Below are 24,233 nucleotides of genomic sequence, written 5' to 3'. Positions count from 1 at the left end.
AGCGCCGGGATGGTTCCTTTGCTAGGACACAGCCGATTTCCTTCCCCACCCACGAAACGATGTAACCTCGTGCTGCATCTCTAATGACCTCGATGTTAATGCGACTTTACACCCTAATCTTCCTTCCTCTTTTCCTTTTGAATTTAACACCTGTGTTTAATACCGGTACCCTTCTGTTGACCAGGAATGCCCGCTTTGGCTGTGCTGATCTGTTTTATGTCCTCTTTGGTTCGTCCGTCATACGTTGTTTTCCTTCCAAGGTGGCAGAATTCTTTAACTTTCTCTATTCTCTGGTCACCGATTTTGACGTTATGTTTATCGATAATCTCACTTCTGCTACATCTCATTACTTTCGCCTTCTTCGATTTACTCTCAGTCAATAGTGTGTGCTCAGTAACTGTTCATTCCAATAGACAGGCCCTGCAGTTCTCACTCAATTTCACTAACGATTACAATGTCATCACCGGATCTTGATACCCATTTTTTAGGTCTTATTTCCGTTATCAAGTACAATGTCTTAAGTCGCTGTTTGTCGTTTTTACCTTTCCTAAACCGAAACTGATTGTCATCTATCTGATCGTTAATTTTCCTCTTGAATTCTTCTGTAGAGCGTTGCTCGCAGCAGCTACGATTCGTGATCTGGTGAGCTGACTGTGTGATAGTTTTCGCGCTTACCTGGCATGCTGTCGTTGAGATTGTATGGATGACATTTTTCAGAGATTCTGATGGTATGTCTTCAGTCTCAAAGATTCTACTCACTGCCTCGAAAAGTCATTTGATTACCGCTTCCGTCAATCATTTTAGAAACGTTGTCTATCCCTTACGTCTCAGTTGGCTTCAAGGTTTCCAAAGATCTGTTAATATCTGACTCTAATACTGGATTCCATATGTGTTTCATGTCGACTCACATTATTCACTTATTGTTAATTTAGAAGTGCCTAATGAACAAGTTTTTCCTTTTTTAAATTACGTATAGCGATGATCTTGTATACCGCAAAGGTACGTGAACTTGAGCGTTCCATTAATTCTGGCCATTAGATGTTACTATTATATGTGTGGTGTCTGTTCTTTCGGACATGTCCGAAAGAGCTGTAACATCTGTACGCCTTGTCGGAATGTCATGATATATCTTCACCGTAGATTCACTCTAGGGCCGTCTTCTTGCAGGGATCATGCTAAAGACTGTGAGCAGTGATGATCGTACAGAAGTACTGTTCGTCAAGTTGGGAATTTGGTTTTGATGGGAAGTGTGTCTGGATAGCCGAAGTGGTTAAGGTGATCGCTCGCTTGCTCGCGTAAAGCGGGAAATCCGGGTTCGAGTCCTGGTGCATAACAAATTCTCACTTGGCGCCATTTAATTATTTTCAATGTCCACATCCGGCTGAATCAGGATTTCTCTTTCATCGCATCTAGGCATTACGGTTTCCAACCAAATTTGTGTTCTTTAAATGTCAACCTGGAAACGTCTTTTGTATTATTGATTAACTTCTCATAGTTGGGATTCACAGTCATATAATATTTCTTAAAATACATCATAGTCGTCGTTGACTGTATGAAATATTTATTATTACGATTGCAACTTCGCTCTTAGGGCCATTTTCAAGTAACAAAAATGGTTCAAATGGCTCTGAGAACTATGGGACTTAACTCCTGAGGTTATCAGTCCCCTAGAACTTAGAACTACTTAAACCTAACTAACCTAAGGACATCACACACATCCATGCCTGAGGCAGGATTCGAACCTGCGACCGTAGTGGTCGCGCGGTTCCAGACTGTAGCGCCTAGAACCGCTCGGCCACCCCGGCCGGCTTTCAAGTAACACTGAAAAAGTCGCCTAAACACAGAAAAGTATAAAAGTGAAGCACATAATTAATATTGTTTGCTTAGTTATGTATATACACCCTGCGCTTCACTTTTATATTTTTTTGCGTTTAGGTAACTTTTGCAGTGTTACTTGAAAATGGCCCTAAGGCCGAAGTTGCAATCGTAATAATAAATATTTCATACAGTCAACGGCGACCATGATGTCTTTTAAGAAATATTATATTATTGTTTGAGAACACAGATTTTTCTTTTTTTGTATTTTGGGGAGATCTGCGATGAGTACTAAATAGTAAGTACACGTGCTGAAAGATAGTCAAGCATAGCAGACAACATGCTAGCACCGCATAAGACAGTCTCCATTTGCGATAATAGTCTCAATTCGATGACGAGAATATTCGCAAGTTTCTTCGGGTGTTCTATATGCAACTGAAGCTACTCATTAATGATTATATCCGGCAGTGTTACAAAATTGCGCAGATGTTCTGCGTTTCACAGGGTATTGAAAATAGTCTCAGACATCTTCTATGAGATCGGGAAATGTGATGAGATCAGTAGTACGCCTGAGTTTCCACCAAACCAAGAGTACATGTACCTCGCTGAATACGGTTGTTGTTATCTGGAAGATGAAGCGTCCACACCACACTCATCTTCAAGATTCAGAAGATAAGGGAACACTTGACTACAACAAATTTCATGTTCGGTATCCACAGTAATCTGAATGACTGGGCCCACGTCATGGTGCGAAAGACACCCTGCCAACACTATAGAACCCCTCCACACACTATAGGCTAAACGCATCACATCGCCGATAGCGCATTCAACGCTTGGCATCGTTTCAAAAGAGAGGAAATCGCGGCTCGTTGTACCATTTGTCCACTGAAGACTGGAGGTGGGATTCACGTGCCGCTTCGGGCAATGCCCTCATCGGAGGTACCGACTCGAAATGCCCACTGCAAGCAGTTCGCTTCACAGTGTTTGCTTGAAAACTGGTTTAGATTTATAATCATTCACTGCCAGTAGCAATTCCTGCCTGGTTTGAAACAGACTTGTGTAAAAGCAAGCTGGGGCCCATTCTCAGTTTGTTATATTATTAGCCTCCTTAAATGATTTTTTTGCTTTCTTAATTATCATTATTTTTAGTACGAGATGTGCTATAAGATAAAGCTGTCTTTCTCTAATTCCGAGAATAAGACCAGGTCCAACTTGGCTAAATTACACTAGTCAGAATAATTTCTTAATAAATTTGAACCATTTCAAGTAACTAGTTTTGCTAAACCTCAGTTCAGTTAACTAACAGTAATTATTTCCCATTCAAGTCACATTGTTGACGTGTAAACAGATGAATTACTATATTACTGGAAAGTTAAGAAAATAACGCACAGAAGTCCTTACAGTATTCATGTGGCTAATTTGCAAAACATGGTAAGAACACCAGAATCTAGTTTCCTGGTAATCAATAGTTTTATGTATAGTATCGTTTCTTTAGCTATTTTTGCAGATTTCGTCATCAAGAAGGCTTATATCTGTCGAAACTGTATTGTAACACACATTTCAGACTACAACCAGTTTTTCTGCACTATTAAATTAGTTTGGGATGTAAAATTCTGACTGTAAATTATCGAAATTACGTATTTAACTATGTGAAACTGTAGCAGCCATTTTTGCAAAGCTATATAAGCTCTGGGCCTGAGGCCATTTGAAGTCAGCCTGTTCCGATATTTCGAGTGTGGAACCCGTGTCAGTCAAAACAGCAATAATGTAATGCTTAAATTATGCGTTATCCTGAACACGAAGACGGACTGTGAAGCAGGACAATTAACATTGATTTCAGATTAACTTAAATACACTCCTGGAAATGGAAAAAAGAACACATTGACACTGGTGTGTCAGACCCACCATACTTGCTCCGGACACTGCGAGAGGGCTGTACAAGCAATGATCACACGCACGGCACAGCGGACACACCAGGAACCGCGGTGTTGGCCGTCGAATGGCGCTAGCTGCGCAGCATTTGTGCACCGCCGCCGTCAGCGTCAGCCAGTTTGCCGTGGCATACGGAGCTCCATCGCAGTCTTTAACACTGGTAGCATGCCGCGACAGCGTGGACGTGAACCGTATGTGCAGTTGACGGACTTTGAGCGAGGGCGTATAGTGGGCATGCGGGAGGCCGGGTGGACGTACCGCCGAATTGCTCAACACGTGGGGCGTGAGGTCTCCACAGTACATCGATGTTGTCGCCAGTGGTCGGCGGAAGGTGCACGTGCCCGTCGACCTGGGACCGGACCGCAGCGACGCACGGATGCACGCCAAGACCGTAGGATCCTACGCAGTGCCGTAGGGGACCGCACCGCCACTTCCCAGCAAATTAGGGACACTGTTGCTCCTGGGGTATCGGCGAGGACTATTCGCAACCGTCTCCATGAAGCTGGGCTACGGTCCCGCACACCGTTAGGCCGTCTTCCGCTCACGCCCCAACATCGTGCAGCCCGCCTCCAGTGGTGTCGCACCGAGCGAGGTGGCGCAGTGGTTAGACACTGGACTCGCATTCGGGAGGACGACGGTTCAATCCCGCGTCCGGCCATCCTGATTTAGGTTTTCCGTGATTTCCCTAAATCACTCCAGGCAAATGCCGGGATGATTCCTCTGAAAGGGCACGGCCGCCTTCCTTCCCCATCCTTCCCTAATCCGATGAGACCGATGACCACGCTGTCTGGTCTCCTTCCTCAACCAACCGACCAACCAGTGGTGTCGCGACAGGCGTGAATGGAGGGACGAATGGAGACGTGTCGTCTTCAGCGATGAGAGTCGCTTCTGCCTTGGTGCCAATGATGGTCGTATGCGTGTTTGGCGCCGTGCAGGTGAGCGCCACAATCAGGACTGCATACGACCGAGGCACACAGGGCCAACACCCGGCATCATGGTGTGGGGAGCGATCTCCTACACTGGCCGTACACCACTGGTGATTGTCGAGGGGACACTGAATAGTGCACGGTACATCCAAACCGTCATCGAACCCATCGTTCTACCATTCCTAGACCGGCAAGGGAACTTGCTGTTCCAACAGGACAATGCACGTCCGCATGTATCCCGTGCCACCCAACGTGCTCTAGAAGGTGTAAGTCAACTACCCTGGCCAGCAAGATCTCCGGATCTGTCCCTCATTGAGCATGTTTGGGACTGGATGAAGCGTCGTCTCACGCGGTCTGCACGTCCAGCACGAACGCTGGTCCAACTGAGGCGCCAGGTGGAAATGGCATGGCAAGCCGTTCCACAGGACTACATCCAGCATCTCTACGATCGTCTCCATGGGAGAATAGCAGCCTGCATTGCTGCGAAAGGTGGATATACACTGTACTAGTGCCGACATTGTGCATGCTCTGTTGCCTGTGTCTATGTGCCTGTGGTTCTGTCAGTGTGATCATGTGATGTATCTGACCCCAGGAATGTGTCAATAAAGTTTCCCCTTCCTGGGACAATGAATTCACGGTGTTCTTATTTCAATTTCCAGGAGTGTATAAAAGTGCGACACGTATTGCTCATCAGAGTGAGACTGTTTGTTGGTTGGCAACGTTGTACTGCTCAGTGACTATTATCATACAACTAGAAGACGCAGTATGTGCGTACCTGGTGAATGAGACTTAACTACATAATTAAGACACGGACTAGCCATAATTAATTCAGTGAGGGGTCTGGCGTTTGTGGCAGTAAAACCTATGAAACTAAATGTGTGTGTGTCGACCACATTACAGGATATGGATAGTGCTGTCCCACCCATATTTACAACCAAGTTTTCGCCGTGATAGCTGTCACCGAAGAACTTCAAGCTGATATATGATCAGGTACGTTACTGTCCATTACAAGGCATAGCACTCGCCTCTGTTCCCTGTCGGTTGACTTTACAACCAAGGTTCTCGTTGCTTGGTGCCTGGTAGTACATGGTACACCATTCCTTGTACACGCATTGGATAGTCCTCGTGGACATGTTAGAAAATCAGCCAGCTTAATTCATGGTTTGGTTGCGAGCACGTCAAAACACGCTAGGTCTTTTCTGCCATTCTGTCACGTTTCGACATCTTCCTATCTTCCTGTTCTGATTCCATACAACAGATTGCCACATGCAATCCACTTCACTGCCATTACTTACGTTTTCGGTGGTGGGTAATATGGTCACGTCGTAATAGTCCTATGCTGTCTAGAGCACCCCAAAGCGACCAGTGTGCAGTCTTAAGAGGAGACTGGCATCTTGCCTAGAGAGCTGACTTTTGTCATTACTTAATTTTAGCCTATTTTCCTTCAACCACCTGTTGACATTTTCATATATTTTGTTAGCAGTCTTTCCCGTAAAAGGTCTACTATAGGAAGCTGGAGAATGCTTCAACCTATTCTAGTGACATGCAGTTAGGTCTCTGAATGTGAGAGAACGTGTGACAGCAATTTTTACTTGGGTTGAAATATTACTTTAAGCGAACGGTTGTCTTTCAAGTTTCAAATAATGTTTTTAAAAATTTTTGTGAATTGCAACGCAAGATTTGTCGCTAATACTTAATTGTTTGCCCTTACATGACACGTAATATTAAATTAATTGCCATTCGGTATCCCTTAGTTACATACTACGTTCAAATCCATCAGTTACTATGGTCCATAAAAGTTAGCAACCTAAAATGTGCCGTTGAGGTGAACAGGACGGGACAGAATGGAGTAGTGTCCCGTTCTGCCCCATCATTTTTTTTAGGCAAGTAGGTTTCAAACTCTATATTTCCTTTTTACAGAAGACTGGGGAAACTTGTAGAATCCAACCTCGGCGAAGATCAGTTTGGATTCCGGAGAAACGTAGGAACACGCGAAGCAATACTGACTTTACCACTTGTCATAGAAGATCGTTTAAGGAAAGGCAAACCTACGTTTATAGCGTTTGCAGACTTAGAGAAATCTTTGGACAATGTTCGCTGGAATACTCTCTGAAATTTTGAGTATAGCAGGGGTAAAATACAGAGAGAGAAAATCTATTTACAGCTTGTACAGAGACCAGATAGCAGTTATAAGAGTCGAGAGCCATGAAACGGAAGCAGTGGTTGAGAAGCGAGTGAGACAGGGTTGTAACCTATCCCCGATGTTATTCAATCTGTACATTGAGCGAGCAGTACAGGAAACAAACGAAAAATTTGTAGTAGAGTTAAAGTCCAGTGAGAAGAAATAAAAACTCTAAGGTCTGTGGATGACACTGTAATTCTCTCACAGACAGCAAAGAACTTGGAAGAGCAGTTGAAAGCCATGGACAGTATCTTGAAAGGAGGATATAAGATGAATATCAACAGAACTAAACGAGGACAGTGGAATGACATCAAATGAAATCAGGTGATTCAGAGGAAATTAGATTAGCAAATGACACACTGGAAGTAGCAGATGAGTTTTGCTGTCTGGGCAGCAAAATAACTGATGATCGTCGAAGTGGAAAGGATATAAAATGTAGACTGACAAAGGCAAGAACAGCTTTTTTGAAGAAGAGAAATATGTTAACATTGAGTATAGATTTAAGTAACACGAATTCCTTTCTGAAAGCATTGTACGGGCTGTAGCCACGTATGGAAGTGAAACATGGACGATAAATAGTTTAGACCAGAACAGAATAGAAGTTTCCAAAAAGTGATACTACAGAAGAATGCTGAAGATTAGATGAGTAGATCACATAACTAATGAGGAGGTGCTGAACAGAATTGGGGAGAACAGAAATTTGTGGTACAACCTGACAAAAAGAACGGATCGGTTGGTAGGACACACTCTGAGGCATCAAGAGATCACCACTTTAGTTTTGGAGGGAAGCGTGTGGGGTAAAAAGTCGTACTGGGAGACCAAGAGACGAATACAGTGAACAGATTCAGAAGGATGTAGGTTGCAGTAGTTACTCGGAGGTGAAGTGGTTTGCACAGGAAGGACTAGCATGAAGAGGTGCATAAAACCTGTCTTCGGACAGAAGAACACAACAATAACATTTCCTTTTCTTCCTTGCTTTTGCAAATAGTGTGAGCTTACATTAGCAATACTGATAGACAGCAGTTGCGTGTGAAATCGATAGAAATGACAGGTTCAGCCGTTTTATCTTCTGAGATGGGAGTTTCAAACATAGCTTAACGTACCGTTATTAACTTTAGAAAGATACGTTCATAAAGCTAAGACTGTTCCAACTTCAGAGTTGACACGTAATATGAAAAATTTAAAAATGTGTTCATTCCAGTACAAAAAGACTATCTGCATGCATAACTGCAGAAAGCAGACTTTTAACTTGTCGATCTGGGCGAGATTGGGTTAGAGGATTTATAACTAGACATCCTACGTAACCTGTTCGCAGCCCAGAAAATACATCTGGTACACGAGCGATGGGATTCGACAGAGTAACAGTAACTTGGCATTAAAAATAACTATACATGTATCGTAACGATATCAAAATATTTTCTTATAGCTAAAGCTTTTTTAAAGTTTTTTGTTCATTAAAGAACTTTGTCTTTTAAGATGACAGTCATAATAATTTCAACGTTTACACAATAATTTCACAAAATTTGCCTTAACCCATCTTGTCGAGTGAGTGGCGCAGAACGGGAAATATGAAAGCATTCCTTTGAAAAGATGTAAAAAAAGATTACTTATAGTATCAAGTAATTTTCATGTAAGGTATGTTAGGGGATACTATATGATGATTTTTTATACTTTTAAAATGTTTTCTCTTGCACTCCTTTATTTTACAAAAATTGTTAAACTTAAGTATCCCGTTCCGCCCCGATTTCCCCTACTATATTTTTCTTTTATACTTGTGTTTCAGGAAAACGAACAAAATCTGCATCTTCTACCTATCTATACCTACATACTGCTCCGAATGCCTCCTAACAGCTTGTGGCGGAGAGTAATTCTTGTACCAATAACTGATCCCTCCTTCCCTGTTCCAGTCGCGAATAGCGCATGAGAAGAATGATTTTCGGTAAGCCTCTGTATTTGTTCTAATTTCTCGAATCTTCTCCTCGTGGTAATTAAGAAAGACAGATGTGGGGGAAGTAATATGTTGTCTTATTCTTCCTGGAAAGTGCTCTCTCGAAATTTCGGTAGTAAACCGCTCCATGACGCAGAACGCCTCTCTTGTAGCATCTGCCACTGGAGTTTGTTGAGCGGTTCTGTAACGCTCGCGCGCCCACTAAACAACCCGTGACGAAACGCGCCGCTCTTCTTCGGATCTTCTCTATCTGTTCTATACATCCTACCCCGTAAGGATCCCAGATTGATGAACAATACTCAAGAATTGGTCGAAGAAGTGCCCCGTGTGCCACTTGATCCGTGGAACATTGGAGAAGTAGCTTAAAGCTTGTTCGATGAACCCTCCGCCAGGAGCTCACTTGTGAGCTGAAGAGTAATCTTCTAGAAGTAGATGTAGATGTGGATGAATTACATTTCCTTAAGATTCTTCATATGAATATCGGTCTAGCATCAGCTTTTCCTACTATTTGCCTCATGCGGTCATTTCACATAAGGTCACTCTTGATAGTTACTCCCGGATATTATACGGTAGACACTGTTTCCAGCAATTTGTCATTAATAGTGTAATTGTACGGTAGCTGATTTCTTTCCTTTATGTATGAGGAATATGTTACACTTACTGACGTTCAGGATCAACTGCCAGAGCCTGCCCCATTCATCAATATTCTGCAAGCCATTCTGCAAATCGATGCAGTGTCCTGCGGTTGTTACTTTCTTATACACACCTACACCATTTACGGACAGTTTTAAACAGGTCCTCTTCTTCACTTCATGTATTAGGCAAATTGCCTGTTACGATACACATCTCTTCTCTGGTTATCCAACTTTTTTCGTTCCGGTGCATTTAGAGCCTTTACCGGGATTCTTTCTTCACCCATATGTGTTCCTTCCATTTCCTCCAATTTTCCTTTATTTTTTCGTTTAGGTTGTATATTCCAAAATATTTCTTTATATCTTCATTTCTTTTCCAATCTTACCTTGTACATCCTTCCACTCTTATTAGATATTTCTTGAGTCTATATTTTACTTTCTTGGTGTCTTGTCGTTGCCCATTTTTCACTCCCATAAGTAAGGCTCTGAGCACTATGGGACTTAACATCTACGGTCATCAGTCCCCTAGAACTTAGAACTACTTAAACCTAACTAACCTAAGGACATCACACAACACCCAGCCATCACGAGGCAGGGAAAATCCCTGACCCCGCTGGGAATCGAACCCGGGAACCCGGGCGTGGGAAGCGAGAATGCTACCACACGACCACGAGATGCGGGCCATAAGTAAGGGATGGTGCCGCTACTGTTTTATAAAACTTTCTCTGGGTTTCTTTTCTGGCTCTATTGTGCAAACTTTTAAGATGGTTCTACATATGGAAGCACATTTATTTAATTTTTGGTCCACGTCACGGGTTAGATTCGTAACCAATGTCGTATTCTAGATATTTAAAATGTTTCACTTGTTCCAAGATTTTATTATTAAGACTATTTTACATATTACTGGCATCACATTCGTTTTATCTACCGACAATTATAGGTTGTAATCTGAGGCTGTGTGCTGCAACTTATAGACTCTGAAGGTCACCTCCATTCTCTGTAATCAAAGTTAACTCGGCTGCATATAAAATTACGTTTACTCTAGTGTCACAGTCTAAAAGACCGCCACTTACGTTCAACATTTTCCATTTTCTGATATCTTCATCTATATGTATTTATTAAAGAGTGTCGAAGAAACACAAGGTTTTTGTCGTTCCCCTTTCTTTGTGTTCATTGGCTTCGTTGTTATATTTCCTGTATGTATAACAATTTTTAATGGCATTTGAGGTTTCATGGATAATCTCGTTCACCCATGATATTCCACAGCATTACTCTATTCACATTATGGAATGCTTTCTCAAAACCCACAAAAGCAAGATAGGTTTCCCTATTGAACTCTCATCTGTTTTGTATAACTTGTCGTAGTGTAAAAACATTGTCAATAGTTGATCGTCGTTTTGTAAAACCCAATTGTTCATCCAATATTAACTTTTTCATGATATTTTATATGTGTTGCATTCACGATATTGGCGTATAATTTAAAGGTTGAATCCAGGAGACTTATACCTCGATAGTTGTTACATTTATTTTTATCACCCTTTTCAAAGAGAGATATTATTTTGGCTCTCAACTAGAGCTTCTGGAGCTGTTTATTGTATCATCTACGTAGATTCTAAACAGTAACGGCCCTACAACACTTCGTTGGAGTACTCCGTAATTTACCTTTACCTCTGTCTCTTTTGTTCCGTTAAGAGTGATGCGTACAGTTTGGATGAAAGGAAGCCTTGAATGCAGTCACAGATCTGGTTCTATACTCGGTATCCTTGTATTTTTTTCACTAATTCCTGTGGAGGATCATTTATGTATCAGAGAAACAGCACAAGACCAAAAATAGAACCCTGTGGTACACTGCGTTCGACTTCATGAGATCCTCTACAGACTCAGGCTGGTGTACTCACTAAAGCACTCCCGGACGGAGATGGCGCCCGTGGCCAGGCAGCGCCCGTCGGGACAGGTGCAGGCGTTGGGCCCTCCGCGGCGTAGCAGGCTGCCTGAGGCCACGAACCGCAGACCGTGCACCCCAGACACTTCCTGCTCGCGCTCATACTCCGCGTGCATGGACCTGCAAAACGGGGCACCACGGCTGAAATGTGGAAGTGCAGGGTGACAAGTATCCAGTATCTCTGAAATGGCATGCAGTTTTAGCAAACCAACTCTGTAGTAAACTAACGGGACTTAAAACAGGTATCTGTATCATTCACGTTTCATTTACTACCATGACGTATTAGGGCATTACACCATGATCTTTAGGTGATTACAGCATTACTTGAGAATTTTTATGGAGGATGTAGCAGGTTGCCTGTCTTAACTTTCATAGCTCTGTAAAAATACTTATTCATAAAGTAAGCGTGTGAATACTCTAAACTCGTCATGGAAGGAAAGAAAATAGAGTGACACGAGTAGTTGCTTTAGTTTATATCATAAACAGTTGCAGTTTCCAAATCACAGCCCAACATGCAAGACATAAGGTCAAAGGAGACATGTCATTGGCAAATTCTGGATTACAATCTTGGACCCACAGTAATGATATTGAACTCAAAGTGGAGTTCAGAGACAACACATGAAAAATTTATGATTTGCCAATGACACTGTAATTCTGTCAGAGACGAAAAAGGATTGGGAGGATCAGTTGAACAGGGTCGGTAGTGTCTTCAGAAGAGGTGTAAGCTGAACATCAATAACACTCAAGCAAGGGCTGTGGAGTGTAGTCAGAATAAATCAGGTGATGGCGATGAAATTGCAGTAGTAAATGAGCTTTAGATTAGATTACATTAGACTGTTTTCGCTCCATAGATCCAAAAAATGAGATGATTCTCGTGGGCGTGGAACATGTCAGGATGTATAACATAAAACATTTGAATATAAAACTTACTTCCCTGATCATTTGTCAGGAGATTGTCGAAATAGGCGAACACAATGCGGTAAACTAGACCAGCTAATATTTACAGGATTAACACACTGTCAGAATGAAACACCGTTATGCATTATTAATAAATTTATCATACACAAAATACCTAATCTTCACTGTTGCGACCAAGTGCTGTCAAAACAGAAATCTAACAGACATTTTTCTTAACCAAGTTTTTAATGGTTGCTGGAAATTTACTGAAAATGTGTGTCCCTAAACATTGGACCCCTTTTTGGACCAAGGAAGTGATTTTAGGTCTTTATGTAGATTGTTCTTATTCTTAGTATTGAAACTATGTATTGAGCTATTGGTTGTAAATCGAGATGTATTACTTGCAATAAATTTCATTAAGGAATAAATATTCTGAGAAGCAGTGGTTAGAATACAAAGTTCCTTGAACAGGTTTCTATCTGCTGTTCTTGAATTTACACCACAAATGATTCTTATCACACGCTTTTGCGGCCTAAAAACTTTTGCTCGGTTTGATGAGTTCGCCCAGAATATGATCTCATATGATAGAATGAAAGTAATCAAAGTATGGAAGTTTTTTATATCTCCTACATCTGACACCATTCTCACTGCAAATACAGACTTGTTTAGGCGCTTAAGCAATTCTGTGGTATGCCCTTCCCAACTGAATTTACTATCGAGTTGTAATCCCAGAAATTCAACACTGTCAACCTGTTCGATCTGCATATCTTCATATTGTATACACATGACGGAAGGAAATCTGTTACAGGTTCTGAACTGCACATAGTGGGTCTTCTCAAGGTTTAGTAACACCACTTATTAATGTCAGTGAAAATTTGACTAGCAGCTATTTCTAAATCTGTACCTGACTTGCTACATAATGTAGTAGCTGCGTTTTGCTATTTAGCAAGCAAAACAAGTCATGGTGGCAGAAGTAAAGACAATGTAAAATGCAGATTGACAATAGCAAGTAAACGTTTCACAGAAACAGAAAGATGTTAACATCGAATGTAAACTAAGCATTAGGAGGCCGTTTCTGATTTATCTGGAGTGTAGCCTCTGTACAGAGAAAAAAGTAGGCAGCAAAGAGTACACACGATGTTATTGTAGATCCAGATCACTGCAGCAAATAACTGGTAAAGGTACTGCTCTATAATAAATATAGCATATATGTTTCCAGTCGAGTGCAGATTTTCATACAGAAATGCCAATACCGTTATGTGCATGTGCTGTACTGTCTAATATAACCTTTGAATATTTACTGTAACATTAAATTTCTTTAATTTTATACTTCTTGATTTTTAACTAAATATACTACACAATAGTCCACGTAACATTACAGTTCATCCAGGTTTGATTTTATCACTACATATATATGTCATGTAATATTCCTAGTTATAACTTCAGATAATTATTGTACAATACATCTCTATACTTCTGACTCTCAATAATTCGGGCTGGGACTCACCCCAGTTAAGCCAACATAGTGAGCTTTCAGTGTATATCAAATAAGATTTAAATACTGTAATTTACAACAGAATATTTTCACGTATTTCAGATAGGTACACAAGCAGCCAGCAGGTGCATAAAACATTAAGACTCGACAGCCATGTAATAGCAGTGAGCACGCACGTATAACTTACAAGTCTATGATGCCATCTGTTGGCCACTTGTGTAACTATCTAAAATACGTAAAATTGTCCCGTTGAAAATTATCGTGTTTAAATGTTATTTAATATACAGTGAAACCACACTAAAGATATGGAAACAAGAAGAATTTATCCGACGAACACAGATAGTAGAAAAGCCATATATATATATATATATATATACGGCTTATCCACCGTCTCTGTTCATTGGAGAAAGCATTGTAGGGGGAGGGGGGTGCCACAGTCTGCGAGCTTACCTGCAGATGTCGTGGGCGAAGATGTAGATGGTGTCATTGGGCGTGATGAAAGGCGGGAAGAGCGTGGAGTCTGTACCACGTATCTCGTTGCATGGGCTGTTGCTAGGCGACCAAACTTTGAGCCGCGAACTATTGTCGTACGATATGACGGAGCCCAGGGTGCGCACGTCCTCCACGCCAGAGTCCACCCGCCACCATTGTTTGGATGTGCCGTTTTTCTGCAAAGGCCGTACGTATCTGTTAGTGCAACAGGTTACTCATTACACACGTGCGGGAGATTTCATGTCAAGGGGTCTGCGGGACCCCGCCCGATCATCTCAAATTGTGTCAAATTGTGTACAGATTTTATGTGCAAGTTCTTTAGACGAACTAAGGGAGATACACAAATTTCTAGCCTCTTACGTGAAGGACTACGAAATCTCGTGGTGACATTCCACATATCATGGATAAGTTTGTATTTCAGTGTATAGGAGTGGTAATGCTGTAATCTTAGTGGAGCGTTAACTGTACCTTCCGTCGGTTCTAGGTAGAATGACGTTATAATAAATGACAAGCGCTAGTTTGCTTTTATTCCACAGTATTACTTTTATTGTGTTAACTGATGTTCGGCTTACAGGACCATCTTCAGACATTGACTGACTACTGTCACCAAAGAAGTTACAATCTTTGTAAACAACATTGCAAGAGAGGTTACACATCAAGATTGAAGCAGAATTGTTCTGTAAATAATATCTTTCTACTTTTTACATTGTATTACCAACGCACTGTCAAAGATGTTATTTACTGTACATTTCTGCTTCAGTCTAGATGAGTAACCTCTATTCCGATGTTGTTTATAAACATTGTAACTTCTGTGGTGACGATTGTCAGTAAAAGTCTGAAGATGGCCTTGTAAGCCGAAAACAGGTTAACACAATAAAAGTAATACAGCAGAACAAAATCAGACTCAGTGTATAGGTGAAGACCTTGCGTTGTACACATTCTATAAGTTTTATGACATGTGATTCGCCGTTTTTATTGCAATCTGCATTCAGAATCATCAATAAGTTTCCTCACAATATTACGTCTTCCAAGTTTAAGTATTTCACGTTGTTGGTTTAGTAAACTTTCCTCATGTTACCATGTTACCTATCAGCTAATTTATAACATTTGCGAGTTTGACCACTTTTGTCAGTACAGTTTCTTGAGAGACATCGGTCTAAAGTTTGCCAGAAAAATTTAGATCAAAATTCAGTAACATTTACGGTCTTGTATTTCACATGGGATGCCTGTTCCAAACTTGCGATGATCAACATTTGAAAGAGCATTCCATCGTGTACAAAATATCTCATTTCAATGATTGCGCATTTCACTAAAGGCTTACAACCATCCTGTACAGTTTAACGCGCAAATCACTATTTCGGAGCAGCATCCTCTAGTATAAAATTATTTGTATGAAAGTTATAAGAAATTCAAACCCGAAAAAATAATCGGCTGTAAAAAAGTATAACCTAATTTTGTTTTTGTAGGGGAGTTTTTGTAGTACTGAAACTTTTGTGGATTCAGAAAGTGAAGAAGACACATCACAGTGCGCTTTTGGTAATCAATTCGCAATTTTTTGATGTATAGTCCCAAGTTCTTTTGCCTTGGTGGATGATAGTTCTGGACACAGGTTTCCATCTCCATATTATTTTCTCTTGTGTACCGAAAAATACTGCAGATTTTAGAGGTTCCCATTTGCTGCTAAAGGGGTAGCCTAGCGACAGGCGCTGGCGCCTATAACTTTGACGCTCTGTGGCATCATTGGACGGCGTTTCCGGACTCGGATTCTTATCCTTGCTTTGTTCCTCAAGACGTCATCAACAACCACTCAAAGTCTGTGTCAACATTTCTAAGACACCATGTATGTGTCACACACGTTCATTGGCGAAGCTGCATGTAAAAGGCTTGTATTTTAATAAGTAAATATGAGTGCCGCAAAACTGCTGAATTGGTCGTTAAATGAAATGCCACTAGTTAAAAAACCAATGACGTTATTTGAAGCCTTTCTGGAGACACCGATACATACAGATACGATAATGATGGAAGCTGAAAGAATGAATTAAAATATGTGCGACAGCTGGAACTAGAACCCAAGTCTTCCTGTTTACTTGGCTGATAAACTAATCGTCACACCACCCCAACAGTATGTTCAACGTTGCTGCACGAACTACCCAAACCGAATACCCTCAAGAACACAAACTTCATTTCATATCTTCAGCTTGTTTTCCCCCCACATTGTCACTATTACCAGAGCTCTCCGGCATTGGAATAGCACCCCAGCGTTGAACGTAAAGGGGAAGTCGTGTAATAGTGACACTGTAGGGGGAAAACGAGATGAGGATAAGAAGTTTGAGTTGGGGAGGGCACTGGACTTTTCTGTTCGTGCTGCAACGTTGCCCATAGCGCTGCAGTGGTGTAATGGTTAGCATTTCTGCCTTGTAACCTGAAAGACCCGGGTTCTAGTCCTAGACAGAGAACAAACTGTAATTCATTTTTTGAGCTTCTATCACTATCGCAAATAAAAGGTGAGACTTAAATGTTTCGGGGAAAATTAATTATGAAGCATAAATACATGTTGTAGCTGATACAGCTGTCATGGGAGACCCATAATCAAACCCATCTAATGATGGGTATCTCCCGAAACGCGTCGAATAAAGGCAGTGTGAGGCACAGCGCCGTATACCGATCCTGCCTTGGAAGCGGTTAAGTGGGAGATGTGTCTCAGCTGGATAGTGACATATGGTGACACGAGACTGGACGCGCACATAATTTATGTATTAGCCGATAGAGGACAGTATTGGATAGGGGACTGTGATTTAGTTTCTATTGTGCCCACTAGAGTGCACTAAAGTAATAGAATGTTTTTCGTAAACTGTTCTAGCATATGTCTTTTTGTGTATGTAAATTGTTATAAATGTATTTTAGCAGTATGAATGATGCGTGAGTGTGGTTTAAGGTTAATATGAAGATAATTGTTTAACGAGTTATGTAATGGGATTTAGTGAGGGAACATTTCGAAGAAGTAGGGATGTGGACAAAGGGGATTTTTGTACAATAGATTTGTAAAGTAAGTTTATGGTAAAGGGAAAGTTAATTCAGGTATAAATAACAATAGTAAATAAGTTTAAGCATAAACAAAACTTCAGCATATTAGATAATTACGTCGGTAAAAAGTGCAGTCGTTAGGTTTACTATTTTGGGATTGGTTATTGATGAAAAGCGCGGACTGACGCAGGAGAATGTTGTTTTGTTATTGACTGTTGAGTAAACTGACCAATGGTAAAGCAATATTCTTCGCGCACCTTTCTCTGCTGGTAGAGAAGACTTAGAGTATTCTAGAGAAGAGTCGGAGCCTAGCCATGAAAGAGTTCGGACGTGTGTAGTAGTAGTTCCGATGGAAATGATAAGTTGCCGGACCTAGCAGTGTTTCATATATCAAAAGTGTTGTAAAGTGACGGCATAATTATTCCGATGGGTGTGTAGAAATTTCGGAATTTTTAAGGGAATTTTGTGACGAGAAAAGACATAAATTCCGCGTGGCGTATTGAACAGGTCGGTGGCTAAAAACTGTGATTGCATTACGTACTGACAGACTTAATATTTATCGAGCATTGTCAATCAAAAACAATCCGTATTTCTGTAGCTATTACGTTTTCGGGAAATGTAAAACCATAAACTTGCTAACGTGAGTGAAAGGAATTACGAGTGACTGTGTTAAGACTAGCATTGGCTTGGCAGTGATACTAGTTCACCTAAGTTTCAGAATATATTAATTAAGGACAAAATTTCCAACCTTTCATCTCGTGTGAAAACTTTCTCCAGAAACGTAGATTAGTGACTTCAATTGCAGCCTGGTTCGCTCGGCTTCCCTACTGATGATCTGCTGAGACAATGTTCACAGGTTGGTGCTGGTACGACGTAAAGGGACGGAAGGAATGGCGCCGCCGCAAGTGGTTCTTTTAGCTAGTGGTATTTCATTTAGCGTTCAGCAGTTTTGCAGCACTCATATTAATTTACAGTGTAGTTGCACTTTTCCTGCGTGACTTTATGAAAGAATAACGATTTTAATAAGGATAGCGTTACCGGCCGTGAAAGTTTACCTTTCATAATCTGGTTTACTTTAGAAATTTCAACAGGATATGATAATGATCATGATAATGTTTGGTTTGTGGGGCGCTCAACTGCGGGGCTATCTGCGCCTGTACAAATTTCCAACCTTTGCTCAGTCCAATTTCGCCACTTTCCTGGGTGATGATGAAGTGATATCAATCATCAGTCATCTGGAAGCAGGTGAAAATCCCTGACCCCGCCGGGAATCGAACCCGGGACCCCGTGCTCGGGAAGCGAGAACGCAACCGCGAGACTACGAGCTGCGGACTTCAACAGGATATGATTCACCTGTTATGAGCAAGAGTGTCTGAATGGGCAGTGTAGTGTACAGACGTCAGTGGGAGCGTGGTGTCGAAGTGTACTCACGAATCCGAAGAAGGAGAAGACGTAGACGCCGGGCTCGGTCTGCTGCACGGTGGCCGGCAGCAGGGAGGGGAGGGCGCCGCAGGCGAGCGCCGCCACGGCGGACAGGTTTCCGCGGCAGTCCACGGTGGGCACCCCGGACCACAGCAGCTGCCGCGCAGAGGCGCGCTGGAACAGTTGCGCGCCGCCCGGCACCAGCTCGGACAGCACCGGCTCCACCATCGACAGCAGCGACGAGTAGTCCTCCGACACCTGCACCACTATGCCCTGCGCACAGCAACACGGCGCAGGCTCAGCAGCGTGCAGTCCTCCGTCACCTTCAACACTGTGCCTACACACCACAAGCACACTCGACAGTGAGTTCCCCTAACTGGGAGCAAAAGATCTGTCACCCGTGAATCAGTGTTGCTAGCAATCACGAGTTTACTACCAGTGCGCGAAGGCTATTCCGAAAGTGATGTCTAATTGTCGCCAAATGGAAACCACAGGTGATTAAAAAAAAAAAAGGAAAAAATTCAGCAGTTACACTACTGGCCATTAAAATTGCTAAACCAATAAGAATTGCAGATGATAAACGGGTATTCATTGGACAAATATATTATACTAGAACTGACATGTGATTACATTTTCACGCAATTTGGGTGCATAGATCCTGAGAAATCAGTACCCAGAACAACCACCTCTGCCAGTAATAACGGCCTTGATACGCCTGGGCATTGAGTCAAACAGAGCTTGGATGGCGTGTACAGGTACAGCTGCTCATGTAGCTTCAACATGATACCACAGTTCATCAAGAGTAGTGACTGGCGTATTGTGACGAGCCAGTTGCTCGGCTACCATTGATCAGACGTTTTCAATTGGTGAGAGATCTGGAGAATGTGCTGGCCAGGGCAGCAGTCGAACATTTTCTGTATCCAGAAAGGCCAGTGCAGGACCTGCAACATGCGGTCGTCCATTATCTTGCTAAAATGTAGGGTTTCGCAGGAATCGAATGATGGGTAGAGCCACATCTGAAATGTAACGTCCACTGTTCAAAGTGCCGTCGATGCGAACAAGAGGTGACCGAGACGTGTAACCAATGGCACCCCATACCATCACGCCAGGTGATACGCCAGTATGGCGATGAGGAATACACGCTTCCAATGTGCGTTCACCGCGATGTCGCCAAACACGGATGCGACCATCATGATGTTGTAAACAGAATCTGTATTCATCCGAAAAAGTGGCGTTTTGTCATTCGTGCACCCAGGTTCGTCGTTGACGAACAAGTACCGAGCTCCACTAAAACAGTAGCATTCAAAAATTGATAAAGTGGCGCTCCAATCGCGATATTTTTAGTTCTGAGTGTAATTTCAGTTCAAACTCGGCAAACGTGCAAACACTTTGCTGAAACTCACAGCTAGCCTAAAAAAATAATATCTCAGGTGGCTTTCGCAACACACATGTGTTAAACGTACATCTCGTCATTCTGTATCTAAGGCCTCACACAAGAAACGTTACAGCATTTCATTTCTTCGTTCAGTCAATACTTCCAACTGACAAAGAATAGAATGTTAACTACTATGAGAGGTTGGTTAAGAAGATTGTGGATGGCAAACGTGACCTGAAATGAATAATGGAGCTTGGGTTCACCTTTCTGGCCATATGAATACCCATACTAATTACTTCTGGGCCACTGAAAACACATTCTGTTTCAAATTCCTCTTCACGGTAAGAAATTGGCGTTTGGTGCGCGGTTTATGCTTGTAGAAGCATCGACCTGTTATTCGTTGAAGCCGTTGTCCAACAGAAATTTATCTTCAAATTTTTCAAAACTGCTCCTTTCAGTTAATAGGACAGCAAGATGTCGAGCTACCTCGTCAGTCGCTGTCCTGCATTCGTGAAGCCTGCGGAGAAGAACGGAACAATGAAGAAAGATTTGTGCCCAGTTCGTTTGCCGAACTTGCGTGCTTATGGTTTTTTTCTGTGAGGATGTTTAAAAACTAAAACTGTACGAAAATTACGCTACAACGGTACAAAGCAGTCGACGCTGAAATCTCCGCAAAGTGAGTTTAAACATGATTTCACGAGTATAAAAATGCACAGACGTCCAGGTCGAACATCTTAAGATACACTGTAATTTTAAACTGTTTTAGTTACTAAAGTACTTTCTCCTTATCAATAAAATGTTGTTTTTCTTCTTAGGGAGGACGTATCTCAGTATACGACACTGTGCCGAGGGTATCTGTATCTCGCTCACCATTCCTTTCCTTGAACACTCTCATTATTGACTGCTCGGAACTCGGCAGACGTCGGTTGGCCGTCTCATTCTTACACAGAAATGAATGGGCTGCATTCCAACGCTATCCGAAGTGTACATATTCAAGCTGAACGTGACAACATTGTCTGTTGTTCGCGTCTCCATAACACATAATGGTGCAAACAGCCTGAGCTGGTAGTTCATATGACATGCGCCGGTGTAATGTTGGCTGCCTAGCTGGCAGGCAATAATCGCCTCAATTTCCACACATAAACGTGATTTTTGCTACGACTGTGAGGATTTGCACTTGCCACAAGAACGAACTTCTTTATTGTTTTACATGCTATTCGCAATTAAAACCTTTTATGAACATTAACGATTGTGAAGAAGATTAGTTTAGTATCGTGCAGCCCCGCTGTCGACGTTGATGGCAAGACAGCGACGTCAGTGCTAGCGGAGTTCAAGCCTTTGTAACCTTTTTTGCGTAATGGATTGTAGTACCTGTATAACAACCCGATGCTCCTTCCCATTTTCACTTATGAATTTGCAAATTCGAACTACTGGTTTTGGCTCGCGACGAATCTGCCTTCATCTTGATTTTTGGTTTGAGTTTTTATTCACCTCCTGAAGCTCTGCGTATTATGTAATCCTAGCTTTTATTAGAGCATCCCTAATTCCCTTTTGATACTTCCGTTAACAAGGCAGCCATCCAATGTACCTTCCTAAGTATCAGTTCATCCCCATGTCTGCCTGCGAGCAAGACAGTCTCCTTACCATTTTACAGTAGTTTTTGGAGTGAGTACAGCTACCAGGAAACAGAAAACTGTAGGGTGCGATTAAATCTAAACCCTGTAAACAGCACACGTTCTCTGTACAAGATGATACATGACGACTGGCAGCCCGTAGGGCCTTTTCCGGACTTGCCGGTGAAATCAAATGAACTGTGGGGGTGCAAGAGTATTGACGATTAACTGGAAGAAAATAAGTCCGAGTATGTAGTGAGTGCTTCTAATATTTTTTGTATAACACATCATGTAATGTATCACTTAAAAACAATGCCACAAAATTGATAACTGATGTCTCAAAAGAAACAGAAGAAAGGAAACTGGAGAACTGAAAGGGGCTGCATGCGCAAAAAGATATCATAACTTTATTATCTGTCGATATTGTTCGGCACTGATATATGGCTTTAGCCATCACTTAGTAATCTGGGAAGTTGTATTTATCCCTAACAGTGGATGGTCTTAGCTAACACACCGATAAGCTAAGAAGCCGGTAGCCAACTGCTTAACATTTCTACAGCATCAGCAGCTATTGCAACTTGTTGCACGTTACCAAGACTGTCTCTCTTCAACCACCTCACGAGCAACCGACAAACTGAAGCTTTCCACTGGACAGTGTGAGGGAACAGTATCGTTCGCTCACTTTTTTCTTTTTTTCTTTACGTTTCCTTGTGGTGACTCAAATGTCCGCGCTAACAAGCTATGGACCACAAAGGAAACAATTAAAACAGTGTGATATAATTTTATATTTCATTTGTTTTTGGCGTTTGTAAGAAATTGGATGGGTCTCTGTTATGATATGTGGCTAACTCATTTTCATGAACACTTCGTGAATCGTGGTTGAGCGAGCGATTCTGTGTTGACCAAAAATTGAACTTCCAGTGTGAGCAGAGAGGACAGAATGCTACCAAGGACCGATAGAGGAGTGTGTTCGCTCAATACAAATCATCGAAAAAAATTATATCTAAATTGAAAGAGAATGAGGGGGGAGGGAAGCAAAAGGAACGGCTGATGTCAGCCGCATTGCGACATTAAGCGGAATCAGCGGCGACGAACAAAAATGTGTATCAGACCGGGACTCGAACCCGGAATATCCTGTTTACAAGACAGGTGCTTTACCCACTGCACCATCCGGGCCACAGCGTTATCGTAACTGGGCGGACGATTTCCACACACCTCATGGCCGATGCACGTTCCCACCGAGCGCCACTTATCTGAAGCCCCTGTCCAGTTCCTCCATGATCGCTACTCTCAGATTCCTGCAGTAGGTTGGACTTACTCGTGCATTCGCACTGAAGAAGATGGAGCCATTGCCTATCTAGGCGAATGAATTATATGAATGGGTGCTGTCTGTTTTTTTTTAACATGTCCGAAAGAACAGACAGCATTCATTCATATAATCGAAATAAATGTAATACATTGAAAATGATACAACGTTGTGTGAAGAGTAATATTTTTTGGTGATAGACTAGTGAAGATCAAGGAGGTGAGTAATTATAAAAAAAAATATATCTTTGTCACTTATTAATATAGAATCAGTAATGTCATTGTTTCACTTCCTCTTGTATGTCGTTGCTGTGATGCAATGATGAAGCTATGTGTATGACACTTTCAGTGTAATTATTCACAGCAAAAGAGACTCCTATTTTCTTTTGTGCGAGCGAGAGTGAATTAAGGCCCTAAATGTTGTATGTGTTCGATACGTTAAGCTAAATGTGGGACATGAATGTTAGAGTTCAATGGCACAGACATAAGTGAGGCGTTATCTCGTTGTTTAAGAGGAAAAATAAAAGATAAAATAGTTGAGGTATTTGCATCTAACTTACTCTTCCCGATTTTTGTATTATAGTATGAAATTATGAAAACATATAAGGAAATTTGAATCTAATCACCTTTTGTATTATTCAAAGCAGAATGCGCTTTTGAGGTTTCTTTTTGATCGTTGTCTTGCACTCATTGTTTCAGTAATAATACTCATTACGTACCGGTCTACAAAACTAATTAATCAGATAAAGACAGTACAACATCAAGGCACTGCACAGCCCAGGAGTCACACTTTCTATTTAGTAGCAAAAAAAATAACAGAAAAAAGTAAGTTATTTACTTTACCACACATATTGGTGTTAATGGACGGATTCAAAAGCAGTACATCTTTTCACAGGAAAGAAAGGAAATTAAAATAGATTCCTTGATATTCTTCTCGTTTTGTTGGCCAAAGCCGCAAACGAGAACGCACAGAAACAGAGGTGTCTTTTATAACACATGACTTGGACGCATAAGATGCTATGACCTGAACCTGAGGCAAATATTATCAAAAGTTATTAGTACTAGTAATATAAAGTAAAAGAAATATAATATAATATAATGTTAAATATAAAAGAAATATAATATAAAGTAAAAGAAAAGAATGAGCCAGCGAAGAATTACACTACTGGCCATTAAAACTGCTACACCAAGAAGAAATGCAGATGATATACGGGTATTCATTGGACAAATATA

The 24,233-nt window shown here is 41.6% G+C and overlaps 1 protein-coding gene across 1 annotated transcript in view; it reads right to left on the bottom strand.

The window, feature by feature from the left end:
* The window catches only part of LOC126474027 (sensory neuron membrane protein 1-like), a 355,677-nt gene that overhangs the window by 31,335 nt on the left and 300,109 nt on the right, over window positions 1-24,233 (bottom strand). Inside the window, exons 4-6 of the mRNA XM_050101434.1 lie at window positions 18,717-18,980; window positions 14,220-14,437; window positions 11,334-11,497 (exon numbers count right to left, since the gene is read on the bottom strand). Of these exons, the coding sequence (XP_049957391.1) occupies window positions 11,334-11,497; window positions 14,220-14,437; window positions 18,717-18,980 (646 nt within the window). The remainder of the gene's footprint in view (window positions 1-11,333; window positions 11,498-14,219; window positions 14,438-18,716; window positions 18,981-24,233) is intronic.

Source organism: Schistocerca serialis, chromosome 4 (assembly GCF_023864345.2).
Source record: "Schistocerca serialis cubense isolate TAMUIC-IGC-003099 chromosome 4, iqSchSeri2.2, whole genome shotgun sequence".
NCBI classification, from domain to species: Eukaryota; Metazoa; Arthropoda; class Insecta; order Orthoptera; family Acrididae; genus Schistocerca; species Schistocerca serialis.
This window is presented reverse-complemented; position numbering and strand designations above follow the sequence as displayed.